Below are 17,101 nucleotides of genomic sequence, written 5' to 3'. Positions count from 1 at the left end.
CTGGTCCATTTAATTTAGAAACAACTAAATCTGGTCAGATCATTAGCTGGACACTATCTTGAAAGCAAAATATAAGATGAACAAAACAAGATGACGAAGAACAGTGGTGGCAGAGCTATACGACATGGGTTTTTTCTTGAAACAGGCGCATTGAATTCTTCAAACAGGACTCGATGAGAAAATATCGTTGCAGCCTCTTGACCCATGTTGGATGTCGATCTTAAAGTAAGAAAGCATACTTGAATTCATGCGTTGTGGTAGAAACCTTCACTGTTTGAAATAAAAAAAACCTCATAATATTTTATCACAAAAAGACCGTTTATTATATATTTTAGGAACTTTTCAGCATACCAGCATCATGATCGTTTAATATTCGGTGGTGAGTTTGTCCCAAAAAAAGGCCATTTTAAATTATATAAAAGATATTTCTAAAACAAAATACTCTATATATCAATTTTTTATTTTCCCAATGGCTTCGTAGGCTTAAAATCTGTATATTTAGACACCAAAAATATGACTCTATTTGCATATAGTTACAAAGATATAAGCATTTGAAGAAATGGTCTGTCATTTTGGCGGCCATTTTGAAAAATGAGTCCCCTGGTCACCAGTGAGTGCTGCTGACATGGGTCCATATCTTGAAATAATCAGTAGGTGTATGTGAGTGCTATTAAGTTACACGTTTTTAACCCAAAGTGTAAATTTTAATGCTTAGCCGCCCGCCCCACATGGGGTGTGTTCAACAAACATGTACACCTTACAAACAACAACACGCGTGATCCCTCATTGCGGGCCGCTGCAGCGGCCCGCTTTATTTAATACGTGGTGAGTAAAAGGTTTATGGAGACTTAAGAACTTGGTTGAAAATATGCGTCTCTTTTTCCTTAAATATTCAAGTACTTTTGAGCTGAAAATGTAGACACAGTCAATTTTTACCTTGACTACATGAGTTGTTGTTCTTACCATAATGATTGTCTCGTCATTAAATAAACGGTGTTACTTTTGACATTAATAATGAAGACACAGTCTATTTTTTTACAGAGTTGTGTTTCGTACGTTTGTTTTCGGAACGTTTCTGGGCACGTACTAAAGTGCTGACGAGTTAGCTGACGATATAGAAATAGAGTAGAGTTGCTGACCAATTGCTGACCATATAGACAAAGAAGGAAAAAAATGAAATTAAAGATTTTTAAGACTTATTTTGTTTAATTTATTTTATATAATCCTTAAAGTGTACGTAAAGACGAATGATTGTGTATTTTTCTTGAAAATGGCAGTTAATTGAAATGAATTGACTTATTTTAAAAAAAATGCTGGTTTGGTGAAAAGATGAGAAGATATCACGGAGTCAATTACTTTTTTAGGTGTTTCATTTACAATTGTTTGAACCAATTATTTTAATTGTAAATGTAGCTTTAAATGTTAGCCTCACAACTTGTGGAAAACTACATCAAAGAACGATCAAAAGAATGTTGTTTGCCAATCCATTATTGATCATTTTAAATGAAACAGATTTCTCTTTAATCTGTTGTATTTTCGAAGTTGTTTTGTGGAAAACAAGGCAAACTGTTGCTAATGAAATGTTCATATGATGTAAAAAATAAAGCATGAATCATTAATGGCGAAATAAGTGTAATCCTTTCATTTTATTTATTATTTGTTCATTAACTTGTACAGTCCATTAAGCCTCAAAGGCGTGTTGTCACATTTCGCACAAAGCCCCTCGGGGTGTTGAATTATTGTATGGTCATTACATTTCATGGTCCAGTGCATATAGATGACCAATTACTGCCTCATTCAGAATTTAATGACCAATTTCTTAGCTGACCAATGTATGCTTTAGGGAAACTCGATACTGCCGTATTGATGTTACTGACCAATTCCTCAGCTGACCAATGTAACATATATGAAAACTTGACTCTGATGCATTGTAAAGTTAGTGTCAATTTACATAGTGATTTAACTAATATGTTATTGAAACTTATTTTCAATATAAGTAGCTAAATGTCCCGAGAATTGTTACTGAATATAAAAATGGGTACCAAAATAAAAAAAAAGTATTGTTACAGCTGTGCTTGTGCAAGAACTGTAACTTTGGTTTGCCTTATTTATGTCTTTTCCCGAGTAAGCAAGAGACATATTGATTTAGTGCTGTCTGTCTGTCACAGAACTTTGTCCCCTGTAAAACTTATAGTTGTACTGAAACCTGGAAGGAGTGTTTAATATAAACTGTAGTTGTGCATAGACTAATGTTTAACCAAAATAGGTCTCTTTTAATTCCTCCATAGCCTTGACTCGACATCAGCCATCACCAACTTCAAAATATTTACATGGTAGATCTGTTTGTGGACCCGCTGTGATACTTTGTATCACAGTTATCCCTGTTTACTTACTCATGCTATGTTGATGATCAGTTGCGTAAAGAGTATATTAAAAACTTGACTCTTTTTGACAACAGCTTGTCTCGTATGCCAAGGACCAAGTGTAGTGCTGAGATATCAATTAACGCCATATTTTAGTTACTAATGCAGTGTGTTATATGCGTTCATCCGCTAACAATATTTCAACATCAACACCGTGGGGAACAATAGCGTTAAGGTCATAAGTTATCGTCGAACCCATGTTGTTGGTATGTACCCGCCCGTTTTATAGCGGATTCTGAACTACGTGACTTGTTTATCCGGACGCCCCATAAACCCCTGAGTCATAAATGAAAAACTGAAAAAATAAACTTAAACTTTACAATCTCAGTAAAATAGTTCCAGCGGCTAAACGGTGAAGCAACAATGTTTGCACTGTGATTAACGACATCTTTGTTAACTGTTTAATAATATGCTCATGTATTTAATACATCTGATACAGTTGTATATTCTCTTGTTAGGAATACTGCAGATAACAAGTGTTTCCATAAAGCTCCTGAAACAATGACGATTTAATCTTAAAACTCTGTCTCCTCATTCGGAGCTCCACGGCCATTTTTATCGAAAACAACCTCGGATGTATGCCGGTACATCAGTAGAAGTAGTCCGTAAAATTTTGAATTATATTATTAATTAAATGTATTGTTTAAGCTTGTATCTGTAGAAATTAGTTTAAATTGGTTGCCAGTGAAGTGTTTTATTGCAAACATAATTAAGATTCCCAAGAGTTAAGTCATTCAGTTTTACTGCTCAATTGAAATTACTACGCGATCTATTTGTAGCGTAGTTAAAGTGTACCGATGTCTAACATTGTAAACCGACTACATACGTCCGAGGTTGTTTTCGTTAAAAATGGCCGAGGAGTTCTTAATGTCATTCTCCTAATTCAGTGAAACAAAGACAGAATTGTTGACTATATCTCGAAATTTCCATTCGAAGGCTGTTTTTTTCACATATTTCATAGTTGTAGAAATAGATCATGATCATGTTAATACACCGACAACAGTTTCTTAGCATTCCGTAGAATTTTCAGTCTCGTAGGTTCTAAACCAGTCCAAACTGGCTTCAACGGTTGTCAGGGAAGCAACAAACTTGCGCCTGCGTTGGCATGGGGCGGCGTTCTTGTGGCTATTTAGCGCCAACCTCACCGAAGACTGACCATTTCTATATTCGCATTTAGTGTATGCCCATCTATAACGTCGCTGTGTGTGCAAACAGTGAGATATTAAACGACATTTTAGAGTTGATTGGCAGGTAAGAGTGTTTTTTTTATCATTAATAATTATGTATTTTCCGCTAACCGCACAAGGATTAATATGCACGCGGTCTAACCAATATGCGAAGGTATACGTAAAGGCAATGCAAAGAAAATGTAACAGAGAAACAGAAATAGAAACTTTGTTTTTAGGACATACGTTCAAATATCTTCTTTCAACTCCCCTCTTTTAGATGACAGGGTTGTCTTTATTCAAAACGTGATAATCTTTTAAGATTTTAATTAAACATTTATGAGGGGCACTTCTGTATGTCCGTTCGCCCGTCTGTTAACATGTAATTGTGTGTTTTTCATCGTTTATATGCTCTGTTAGGGGTAAACTAAATTTATTTCAAAACTGAATATTATAAGATGTATGGTCATTTGTATCAGCACTTCTTTTCAGAACTTTATGTGTTGGAAAGGAATTAAATTAAATTTGAATCATCAATATTTGGTAATGAAAACCTCAGAGTTATACAGAAACAATAACTCATTGCCTACATTTATTTTTAAAGTGAAACACTTATTTACAATCATTACATACACATGTATAACACACATACATTTTGAGTGATAAAACCTTTAACTACTAACTAAATAATGCATTTATGGAAAATATTAAATAATGATAACAAGATTGTAACCGTTTACTTAATAGCTGAAAACGCAAAAATGTTAAATGATTGGTGAGTGCTAAAAGATTTACTGTGATCTACTATCGTCTCATAAAAGTAGAAATACTTTGTTTTCTGCACTTTTTTTTCAAATTAAACTCGGTATCCTTCATAAGCTACATTGTTTTCGACATTTATTCATCCTTTTTGATAAATTAAAGCAATTGTCTTATAAATAGTGGTCAATCTTATTTGGGAGTAAGAGAGAATCTTTAAGATATTGAAACAGAGTTAATTGAAATTGAACTATTGATATTTAGCTTTGCAAAATTCATAACTATACGGTCATTTTGTGACCAATTTTTTTAAACATTACTTGCTTATCAAATGCCTGCTATTTATCAGAATTAACATAATAAAATAAGTGATTGAAGAATGGTAATTCTGTACTTCTCAAAACCATAACTGTTATATGTTCGAACATTGTTTTCTTATCTTTCACAAAGACTCCAGTATCTGATGAAAAAAAATAAACAGACAACACAGATCGCTTAAATAAAAGAAAACAAATACTCATTTTGTTCAACAAGTACTTAAACATTTTTGACAGCAAATATTTACAAAAAACAATAAGTAGTATGTAACCTTTTTCAGAATTGAAAGAAAGATAAGTCTTAAAACAAAAAGAGTGTTTTTCAAATTGAAGTTGTTTCCCTTTATATAGAAGCAAAAAAAAACAACAAAAAAAAACAACACCTACAGATCTATTACGTATGTCTACAAATAAAATACGATCAACAAATATTTTTAAGTATTTAATCTGTCCCTCAGGTTGTTTACCACTACAAAATATTACAAAAATAACATACACGATCTTGTGTCTTTACAAAAAAATTAAAATATTGCTCATCCTACGTAAATATTCATTTTATTTGGAAACCAAACAAGATTTGGAATTAACATAGGGTTCTGTGATACATTTTTACATTATTTTTTTTTATTAGTAGTTTTTTTTATTATTACCTAGTTAACTTAGTGCGTGGCCGTAGCATCTAAGTATAGTTCAGCGTCGACACGTGTTTGACATTTTAAACCGATAGTGGATACTTCTACATTTTGATTCCGGATCGATTCAAGGCCATCAAAGCCTAACCGATAAAATATTTGACCTCTAGACTCTAATCCTGTTGTAATGAAAGTATTTAGGTAAACAATCGCGTCACCTTGACCGGCGGTCAAACTTGTTTATATATGGTTCTTCGTGTCCGCTGACGGCGATTCAATACACAAGTTTGACCTGCCAATGCCGTATATAGTCAGTCATACTGGACATCGTCATTTCTACCCGCTCGTAATCGATTGAACTTTATCAGTCGATATGGCTTAAAGCCGAAGAATGAAGTACGCTTTACGTGATATTTGTATATTATTTTAACGTGTATTATTGTCCTTTTTTCGATTGTTTCTAAATAACTCCTACAATACAACCTTCATTTACAGCCAATGAAATGGCAATTATTAAGTACTACTGTACATGTATCTTTATCATTAAGAATTTCAACATCCGCGGGAGTTTAAACGTCCGCCTACTGCTACCCCTTCGATACAACTGCGTCAGATTTTGCGTTGACAGTGTGTTAGCCAATGAAGTTATATTTAAAGTCAGTAAGATGACATGAATTAAAATCTTAATGATTAAGAAGGGCTTGGCCGTTTCGCTCATTCCGCCCATTTTTAATCATTGAGATTTTAATTCATGTCATCTAACTTTTACTTGATATAGATACTCGAACTTGAAACATACTAAAATGGGATGAAACATGAATCTAGTTTTCTTTTATTAAGTAGAGGCCAAATAAGTGCACTTTTAGTCTAAATGCTCTCTATGCACTTGTTAACATCTGACTATATCTCTCTCACTGTACTCGATGCCCCGATTACTAACATTCTATACGGCGCTATTGTCAACAAAATACGGGCACATTAAAGTTTACAAGATAACAAAAGTTGGCCATAAATGTGCCCCGACAGACTCACCGAATAAGCCTTGCACATAGAGTATTAAGCAAAACAGTTAGTTATGTTAAATGATAAGGCATTTAATAATAAACCCGGACAAAGTCTGGGTCTAGCCCCTGAAAACAAGACATTTGAAGTGTGGATTTTGTACTCGGGGGGAAGCAAGTTAACTATATGCGTATCAAGACAGCCTGTGCGTGACCGGGGGGAAGTTTACTTTAACATGAAATTTTCGGAAATTAATATGTATATATTACACCATTACAATTCCCTTTAACCACATTCAAACCGTTTTCATATATATTCTCGGGAGGCGTTGAACATTCAAATGGGTGCGCCCCTCAGTTGCTCCCCACTCTGAACGCCCTTGTATATACACTTCTAGCCTTGACGTACATGAACTCGGTTTTTGTAAACAGAAAAACCACACGAGCATTTTCCGTTGTTTTCTCGGCAGAAGTGTTTACGTTCAGTCACCGACTTAATACTTCGCATGCGTCGCAAATATCGGAATTCGACCGAATGTCTTCACTTGAAAATGATCTACATTTCGCTAGCTGTTCAAGGACATTATGGTGATTCCTTTTTATACGAGGCATATCAGTGGCGGTTCAAGGATACAGAAATGGGGTGGGGTGGGGGGGGGGGTGAAACGTCAATCCCTCTCAAAACGTTTTTAATTCACCGAGGTATTGAACTTATACATGTACGTACAAAATAGATGATAAAGTCCATGATTCAACAACACATATACATCTTATCATTTAATGAACATACTTATGGAAAATACCTATGTTTATCTATATCAGCATTTTAGTTTAAAGGTATCGATTTAAGGTTAAGCGTACTTTGTCGACTAACTGGATGGGTTGGGGTACGCGCCCTTGTGTCCACCCGCTAGAACCGCCATTGCATATCACATCACATAAATAAATCAGTTTATTAAATGGTTAATGGGGAATTTAAGTCAATAATCGAAAAAGTGAAGTGGTCAGTAAACTTTTTACTAAAAAATACCATCATTATCCACTAGTATATATAGTTCAATGACCATCAGGACCAACAAATGAAATTAGCCAACAACATCCTATTGTTTTACGCAAACTATTTGAATAAAACCTTGACAGTCTAATAGGTCGTTCACGAACATTCATGAATTGAATGAAAACTATCATATACCGTCGGAGAAGTACACATCTACGCATTAAACTGTGGCTGTACTGTTCAAGGTCGCACGTACTATAATCAGTGACGTCAATGCTTCCATCTATTTTTAGTCACGGTGGTATTATATCAAATCGACCTTGTAAACAAAGGAAACGCTTCGATATTTCCTTAATTTCTTTAACAAATGAGGGTATATTGGTTAAAATTTGGTCTTAAAATATTCAATGGTGAGTTTCTGGCCTTGTTTAATTCATGAATTTTATCATTTCAGGAAAATATTGGTAAAAAGGAAACTAAAAGATTCACGATTGGGTTTAGAGATTATCCATTTTGCGAAGGCACGTGGTATTTTGCAGCAGGTCATGCGAAGCAATGTTTCATTCATTTTGTAACGCGCTATCTGATTGGCCAAAAACTGTTTGTAAGGTCACATCTTTACTCACTATGTTAACTCTGTTTCATAAGTGATCGAGATATTCAATAGTGAACACATGATATCGAAATAAAGAAATATTTGGAATATATACATTGTGATAAATGGTGAGTTGAAGTGTTTAATCAAAAGTTCATTGAATTAACATTTAAGTATAAACTTATTGGGAATACTCTTTTCATAATAAACAATTCTAAATGTTAAGCTATATACTCTTTTCATATATATTTATTTTAACCAGCGCATCATCCGTAATTTTGATATTAAATATAATATTTATGTTTATTTAAATGAATTCAAATGATTATCTAATTTAATAGTTTTTTTTAAATATTTATTATTTTGTATTTTTATTAGTGTTAAAATTTTATTATTATATTATTATTTTTTTTTGTAATATTGTTGTTGTTATAATTACTATTTTTATTTATTTTTTATATTATTTTTTATTCATTATTATTACTTTTATTATTTTTAATTTTAATTATTACTATTTTTTATTATTATTATTATTATTATTATTATTATTATTATTATTATTATTATTATTATATTATTATCATTGCAGATGTTTAAATTAAACGGTATTTTATAATTTGATTATTTTGAAATATATTAAACTTAAAGAAAAGAAAATTACACGCTTAATTAATTATTTCGATTAGCTAGAAGCCACTCGATCCGTCATCATAAGTGACTGTTCGGAAACAAACATAAATTATACAACTATACACAATCATAACATTTAAACGAACGATACTTCCACCTTTATGTTAATAATGATATCATTAAGCGTGTTTTATTTTAATAAATTGGTGTCCCTTTTTCGAAAAAGAAATTACTAAGGTATTATAGTAACTAAAATTATAGCATTTTATTCGAGAACATTTTTTACTGATTTTGGTCTCTCGATACACAGTCGCTATTTGTTGGGTGAGGGAATATTTCTGCTTCAGGTATTGAAAAACTTTTTCGGAATTTGTGAAACACAAAAAGTCATTATGCATTACCGTACCACGCGATATGGAGGTGGTAATCTTGCGTAACATGAATTACACCGCCACTAGGTCACCGAATTGTACATGAAACTATTAATAGCTGAAGGTCGATGCTTACTCCAGTGACCTAGTTCGCAAATATGTTCGTCTGCCATCAATATACACGGAACGCCTCTGTACTTTTGCCTAGTGCGTGAACTAGGAGTCGCTGTTCTACATAGTGACCGTTCTATAATATCGGAAAACCACCAGCGATTGGCTGTGTTCGGCCTTACGTAACTCGTTCAGTAGGTGAATAATAATTTTCATTTTTGTCTGATTTCAGATATCATAAACGAGATGTGCTGCTGATCTAGAATAATTTCAAGGACGTTAAACAAAAGACTATTATTCAAAGAAGCTCGGATTTTTAAATGGCTCCAACGCAGAATATGACTGCAATGAATGGAGACAGTCACATGAGTGAAAGAGCGTACGAATACATCCAGACAATGAATGCTAACAACGCGAACGTGGAACGTACAGAACGAAGTGACGTTAAAACTGCCAAGACATTACAGAGTGTACTACGCGGGGAGGTTCCAACGGCTTACATGCATCTTGCCGTTCCTGCTAACGTGTGTTACTACCGGAACTCGGACAATGTGACCGCTGGGAATCGTGTGGTCAGACACTCTTATATCAAGTCGGGAAACGGGTTCCGACCGTACCCGAGTTCGTCACCGAATCGCGCGCCAATGTCTGTGCACCAGCGCGGTCAGGTCAACGACCTGGCACCGTCCCACCCGGGACGTTTTGACTCACAACCGGTGCACAACCAAGCCGCTAACACCAGTATATACAGTCACATGTCACCGCAATCCTACGAAGTTGACGCATACCCAATGGAGCGTGAATCTCCAGTGTTAGAGAGTAGATACTCACCATTCCAGGAATCCGGATCGCCCTTCATTGGTCACCACCCATCGCCATACTACGACCCCAACTCCCCCAACAGCGGGTACGGATCGGGACGGGAGAGCGGATCCCCGTACCTTTACCAGAGACACTCATTGTCGCCATACTCGCCCCATCAGAGGGCCGCCGCCACGCCCTCCCCACATAACTCTCAGGGATCGCCATACTCAAACCCCAGGGATATGACGACGCCCCCCGTCCGGCACTCTTCAGACACAAGCATCTCATCGCCAATTCATGACGACGCCGACGCCGCCGACCAACCAATTGATCTCTCAAAGAAACCTGCAAAGCAATCAAGCGAATCGCGTCCATGCATTTTGGAAGTTATGAACGTTTCTAAAGGATCTCTTTTACGTAATTTATTGACCCCCGGTGCCCGTGGTATGACCTCCTTTGATAAACAGGATTCAGGCCGGGACACACCGGATTCAGAGTGTTATAAACCGGAAGTGCCAATCACCGGTTCCACTCGAGTGACTCTCGCTAAGAAAATGGTTTACCCAATTACCTCAAGAGTTTCGGACTGGCTCTTAAAAATAGTTCAATTCTCTAAATCTATACCGGAATTTGCTACTATGTCACAAAACGACAAATTGACTTTATTGATTAACGCTTGGACGCGCATGTTACTATTCCTGATGGCAGAGAATGACTCTGTGTTCGCGGTGACGCCCTTACGCGCCGACAGCGACCCCGGGGCGGCGCCGTCAAAGCCATCCCCGGATGAGCCGACCATGAAATCCGTGGATGGAGTCCAGAACTTCATGCGGAAATGTAGAAACCTTGCCATGGACCAAAAGGAGTATGCCCTACTCAGAATGGCCGTTCTGTTCAATACTGGTGAGTTTGATGAGCAAATTAGCTATGTAAATTATTTCATTGATATACAAGGTTGATTTTATCATCACGTGGCAACAGAGTTTTTCAGCTTAAATACACTGATATGTTCTCAAATCAAAACCTTGGCACCATAATAAACACTGTTTCAAAATTAAGATAGATCGGTCAGCCACCTTGGCCGCAAGGTCATCATCGATGGTCAATGAGTCAAACAATTAGCCTGGTCAGTTGAAGGCCTCTTGTAGCTTGAGATTACCCGATCGTGGCCCGGGAATGAACCTACGTGAAGGTCATGTCATGTAAGGCCACTGGATGGTCAGTTGCATAGCGGACATTGGTCAGTTGGTCAAATTATTGTACATTTGTCAGTTGGTCAAGAGCGTGCGTGGGTTATCAAAAAGTCATTCACAATGGTTTAATCTACATGTTAACTGACCGACCTCGAGCTGTCACGAGATCTTCCTAGTTAATGTAGCTATATATTTTTATCACATAATTCGTACTCTCATAGTAGTTGTTAAAACAATAAAATTTCAGTATATATATTTATAGCAAATAGATAACCTATATATGGAAATTTAAAGTGACACTCTTATTTAAATCCAATACATACACATGAAAAACAAACATACCTTTTGAGTGATAAACTTAATAGCTGTAAACGCGCAAATATTAAATAATCGGTGAGTGCTCTAAGATTTATAGTGATCAACTATGGTCTCATAAGGTAGAAATACCATGTTTTCTGCTCATTTTTTTTTCAAATTATACACAGTATCATTCATAAGAACCACTTGTTTGATAATTATTCACCCTTTTCGGTATATTAAAACAATAGTATTGACTGTGGTACATCTTATTTGGGAGTAAGAGTGCTTCTCTAAGCAAATTGATTACCTATATACTCTACCAAGGGCATACTTGATATTCAATAGTTGAAGCAGATGTGGCCGTGAATGCGCAAGTCAATATCTTATATGAATGAGTTCATCTACACTGTGCCACGGCTGCTAAGCGAACATCCCACACTATATTAAATAACAATATATGTATATGTTTATGGCTGTTCATAAAGGACTCTCTCGAAAATACTTAAAGGTCACCCTTTAGTTTGGATAGGGCCCAAAAAAACTTTTTTTTGGATAACCCGAACCTGCCTGCGTTATAGGCGCCGACCCTAACGTTTTCAAATTCCGTTGGTATAACAAAGGGAGTGTTTTAATATATAAAGTTTCAAATATTTAAAGCTTAATACAGAAGATTAACTTAACCCCATTCCCCGATGATGACAATAACTTTCGGTGAAACCCTGAACAAATCCTTTTTTGGCCAATATCAAACCTGGTTTGCAATGTACAAATGTTAATGAATTGAATTGGGTGCCTTCCCCGGGAGTCTTAGTATTAATATGGCGCGGTTAATGCAACCTCGTTTTCTTAAAATGACCTTAGGACAACTTGAGCTATAATTATATGTAGAGCAAACATGAATTATACAAAGTATTAAATTTGACTTGTTTTCTGTTTTCAGCCACTCCCGGCCTCGAGGACATGAACCTTGTGGAGAAACTGAACTCCGCCGTGCAGCAACTTCTGCAGCAGCACGTGAGCGTCACGAGACCTAATGACGTCATGCGACATTCCAAAATTCTCATGCTTCTGCCATCGTTGTATGGAATCAACTGCAAAATGGTGGAAAACTTGTTTTGTAAACGTATAAACACGGACATGGAGGTTTTATTGAAGGAAATGTTGCAAGAATTGTAGCAATAGCCGTGTTTAGTGTGTTCTCATGCGTGATTGGTGACCAAGTTAACGTCAATATGCGCGCGCAATGTGGGAGGGTCAATGAACTCCTCGACCAATACAGATGTCGATAACATGAAAGTAAACATTTAAATTCGGTGGAAGAAATCTAACATTATTGATTACGAAAGATAACATTGAAATGACCTATAGAATAAATGTGAACTAGGTGCAGCGAGTTGATTAAGTAAAAGCCAGTACAGTCGAGTGAGGGCTCGCGAAGGTTCTATGGATATATCATTACCGCCTGTCGTCTGCTGAATGATTGTAATTTGTCTTCTGCTGCGCGCATGTACACCACGGACAATCAATATGTAGTCCTTGAACTGGAACAGCAGACCTTGGTATCCAGCTACTTAAGTCAGTCATTAAATTATACCGAACGGCGTTATATATACCACGATACATTATAATGTTTGATAGACATACGTCACATATATTTAAGAAATTTGTTGGATGTATTATTTCAGTGGGCATTTTTGTTGTATTGATAGTGTATGTTGTCGTGGTCAAGTGATAATTGTGACGATTTGAATGTACTTCCAATGCGTGTATTCAACTGAATTATCTCATGTCATTTTTGTACATTCTATTATTTATTTTATTTATTGATGACAAATGATATTAAACTGTGAATAAAATGTCAAAAACCTGTATTGATATTTGTTACGAACTACTTATTCAACCGCGCTTGGTTTCCCCATCACGTAAACAAGATGACATTGGAATGGATAAACAACTTCGCCCACACGCCGCAAGAATTTCGTAAGCAAATGGAAACATTTTGTAATATTTAATAGGTTAAAGGGCTTGTTGTTAGGTGTTTCTTTCAAATCAAAAATACGTTTCACAAATATTGAGACAAAGGATTCATATCGACCCATTATAAAAAAATCATGTTTAAAAAAATAACGAAGATGCTATTAACAAAGTTCTGTTAAATCGACCTAATACATATAAGATAAGAACTTGCATGAACAAGTGTATCGGTCCGCAACAAGTACAAAACCTAATCATTAAGAAAACACTGTTTAGCAACTTTATAGACATGATATCATCATTGGGTTCCCTGCCGGCTTAAAGCGTTCTCTTATTTAGTCAGATAGAACATTTTGCGGCCATGTTATCAATTAAAGTCAATGCAATGCAGTACAAACGTCCTTGTTACACTCGGGTCATACATACACGACAACATGAGGATAAGGAATAGTTAAATGACATGAAGTAAATTCTTAATGATTAAGATTCGGCGGAGTTAGCATGAGGAACGAGTCCATTCTTAATCATAAAGATTATTACTTCAAGTCATCTAACTGACTTAAAACACAACCTTGTTGTTGGCTGATACATTGTCAATGCAAAATCCGACACAAAAAGTGTGTATCGGATGAGCGACAGATCGAGCGTTTTGACAACTTTTTTTTATTTTTTTGTATTGGAACGAGCAAAACTGCGAAAATCCATGGAAACCAGTTATATAAGACTGCTGACAAAAAAAATAGATCACAGATTTTTATATTTAACTTCGAAAATTGATGTTTTATGCATTTTTCTTAAACCGTTAGTAAGCCATAATACATTAATTTTCGAACGGAAATATGAACATTTGTGATCTGATCTTTTGTCAGCAGACTTTTATCATTGGTTTGCAGATATTTACGCAAAGATAAGCTCTTTCCAAGACAAAAAAATAAAAAAAGTTGCAAAAACGGCAAATCTGTGAGAGTGCAGCTTTAAGTATTAAGTCTAGCACTTAATTTATTTATTAACCTGAAAATGTAGGTTGTATTCTAAATAAGACTTAAAACAGTGTCAATAAGAGCTTAATAGAATTAATACGAAGTATTCGTAAGATCGAGTCTTTCAATATAATAGTTCTTGAGTGACACAATTTACAGTCGAGTCCACGAACTCAAAGGGACCGGCAAAAATACCTCGACCCCGTATATTCGAGCCAAGCGTGAATGAAAAGCTTCAGAATAAATAAATCGGTCCTTAACATTCAGTTCGAGCCAACGAGGAATTCGAGCCACTTTGCTTTAACTGGCAATTGAAGGTTTACTTTCCTAAAAGGAGGGTATAACTTACCAGATATGTTAATTCGAAAAATCGATCGCACGATCCGGGCGTTCATAAGATGGCGTAATGACGTAGGAGGGAAGTTGTAATGACGTAGAAAGGCTCGATTGCTCCGCCCTGCTCACTGGCACCGGATTTTCAAACTCAAACATTTTTTTTAAAATAAAAAAAAATCTTATAATTCCTCACTAAAAATTATAATACCGAATATGTGAAAAAATATTGAAAAATATATATTTTTTTTAAATATGCACTTTGTACTGTATATTAAACTAACTTTACTATATTTATCAATAAGGAATTTAATTATTTTGCTCTCTCTATAAATTGTGACCAAGTCAGAAGTCACTATAACCATTTCATGTTTGTTGTTAATGTAGTTGTGTTGTAATATTGCTTAAACTTATATTGCAAGATTTGTCTAATAAAACATATATATAGAATAAATTGCTTGATTGTGATGAAAGTTGATAACTTAACAGCCAAGTCTGTTTGGTAGGTAGAAACCAGGCGCGTAGCTGCCTATAAGCGAAATACACGGCTGAATCCACATGATTCTGATAAAAAAAATAAAACAGTTTAGCCAAAGCTACAGAATCGCTATGTTTTTTTGAGTACATGATGTAACAGACACATGGACATTGTCATCGAGTATGTAATTATACAGTTCAATGGCTAAAAGGACAGACAATTAGACTTCTGTAAGACAATCTGAGTGTTGTTCACATTATCAAACCTTATTTGTTTGCTATTTTGTAGAAAAGATCTGCCGATAAAATAAATTTGTTGGTTTATTATCCTTAAACTGTCAATTTACATGTACTAAAGCATCTAAGAACGCCAAGAATACACCAGATTGCTCCATTGTTTTCAAAATGTTCATACCCCCCCCCCCCCCCAGCACAATCATGAATGCACATGAATAGAGGGCTAGATACGCCCCTGGAAATCAGTACTGTGTACATTCAAGAGCCTCATCACAATGTTCCATTTGTCACCAGGTTGGATATAACCAAATAACTCTTGGATTGGAGGCAGACATCTTAATCCAGCAAACCAGTCTCTCACCCTTCTTGACTAGTACATTGGAAACGTTATCAGAAGATGAATCTCTAGAAAAATTATAGGAATATGTATTTATTTTAATTTTATTTATTATAGTTTAAAAAAAAATAATATATATATTTTTCTTTTAATTTTTTTTTTTTTTTTTTTTTTGGTCGGGGGTGTGTGCGCCAGGTGCGTTCCCCTATAGCTGTTAGTGGTTAGTAAGCCAAATACCAAGAACAACAAAGTTTCTTCATTATATTTATCGATTTTCCTTCGTTTCGAACAATAAGAATTTAGCAATACAGTGAACTCGTAAATAAGAAATGTATTGTTATGTTGAGTGCAGAGTGACCGTTGTTTTCTGTTGTAAATATGCCTTAATCTGTATAACCATTGCATTGAATCATTGCAAATTCATATTTCATGTGGACTTTCATTCATGATTTGCTTGATAACGGAGTAGAAGGGCCAAAATGTTAGAGTTTCAATTTGTTAACGATTTGAGATTTAAATACGCCGCCTTTTCATTCGACCAATCAAATCACATGTTACAAACTGAGCGAAAAACAACAACAAACCGGAAGTCAAGGGTGGTAGAAAATCTAGGAAAACAGAAAAATGGGAATAAAGTCAAAAAAATCGTATGACCGGCGAATTTCTTCGCGGGTTAAGGTTGAGTATTTTGAAGATGGATATCATGTCCTTAGATTGCGATGACTGTCAATCTGCAGAAGATCTTTTGAACTGAGTAATAAGATGATTACGTGACCCGGGTAGAGAAACGTTCAATACCATGTTAGTATATTATACAGTACAAAGTGCATATTTAAAAAAAAATAAAAATATTTTTTTACATATTCGGTATTATAATTTATAGTGAGAAATTGTAAGATTTTTTTTGATTTTTTAAAAAAATGATTGAGTTTGAAAATCCGGTGGCAGTGACCCTGCTCAATCATTAAAATTTGTTTGTAATAATGCACCAGTTGTAACCTCGACCCTCAAGGTCCGGGTATAGCCGGGGAAATGGGCCGTGCTTTTATCCTACAGGTGGCCCCGCAGTGCCGGCTGAATGCGGTGGTTTTGTCTCTTCGCACCAATAATAGCGGGGGAATTGGCCTTACCTAAGGTCCCTTGGGTGAGAGGCATTTGGCCGGGATTTTACCAGCAGTTCGTTCACGCAAGGCGGGTTTTAGGACGGTGCCCGCTCAGGGCAGCGTTCATAGTAGGGGCAATCGGCTGAAAAGTTACAAACCGATTTACCGCCTGTCTCGGTCGAAGAAAGAGTGCGGTTTTTCAATGCTTAAAACACCAGTAATATTCAATAGCTTACAAGAACATTAATAATTATGCAATTAATCTATAATTCTAAAGCATAAAGGATATGTTTAAAATACATTACTTAAGAATGCATGATTTATTTATCTTGATTTTTTCCTGCGCGAGCTGACCGTTACA

General features: G+C 35.6%; 1 protein-coding gene across 1 annotated transcript; it reads left to right on the top strand.

The window, feature by feature from the left end:
• Window positions 1-7,863: 7,863 nt before the first annotated feature.
• Window positions 7,864-13,168, top strand: LOC128203228 (uncharacterized). The gene is made up of 3 exons (XM_052904538.1): window positions 7,864-8,018; window positions 9,235-10,709; window positions 12,240-13,168. The coding sequence occupies exons 2-3, from the start codon at window positions 9,323-9,325 to the stop codon at window positions 12,473-12,475; spliced, it is 1,623 nt and encodes a 540-aa protein (XP_052760498.1). The 5' UTR covers window positions 7,864-8,018; window positions 9,235-9,322; the 3' UTR covers window positions 12,476-13,168.
• Window positions 13,169-17,101: the final 3,933 nt, after the last annotated feature.

This window comes from Mya arenaria, chromosome 9, assembly GCF_026914265.1.
Source record: "Mya arenaria isolate MELC-2E11 chromosome 9, ASM2691426v1".
Lineage (NCBI taxonomy): Eukaryota > Metazoa > Mollusca > Bivalvia > Myida > Myidae > Mya > Mya arenaria.
Note: the sequence above shows the minus strand (reverse complement) of the source record. Positions and strands in the feature narration are given on the sequence as shown.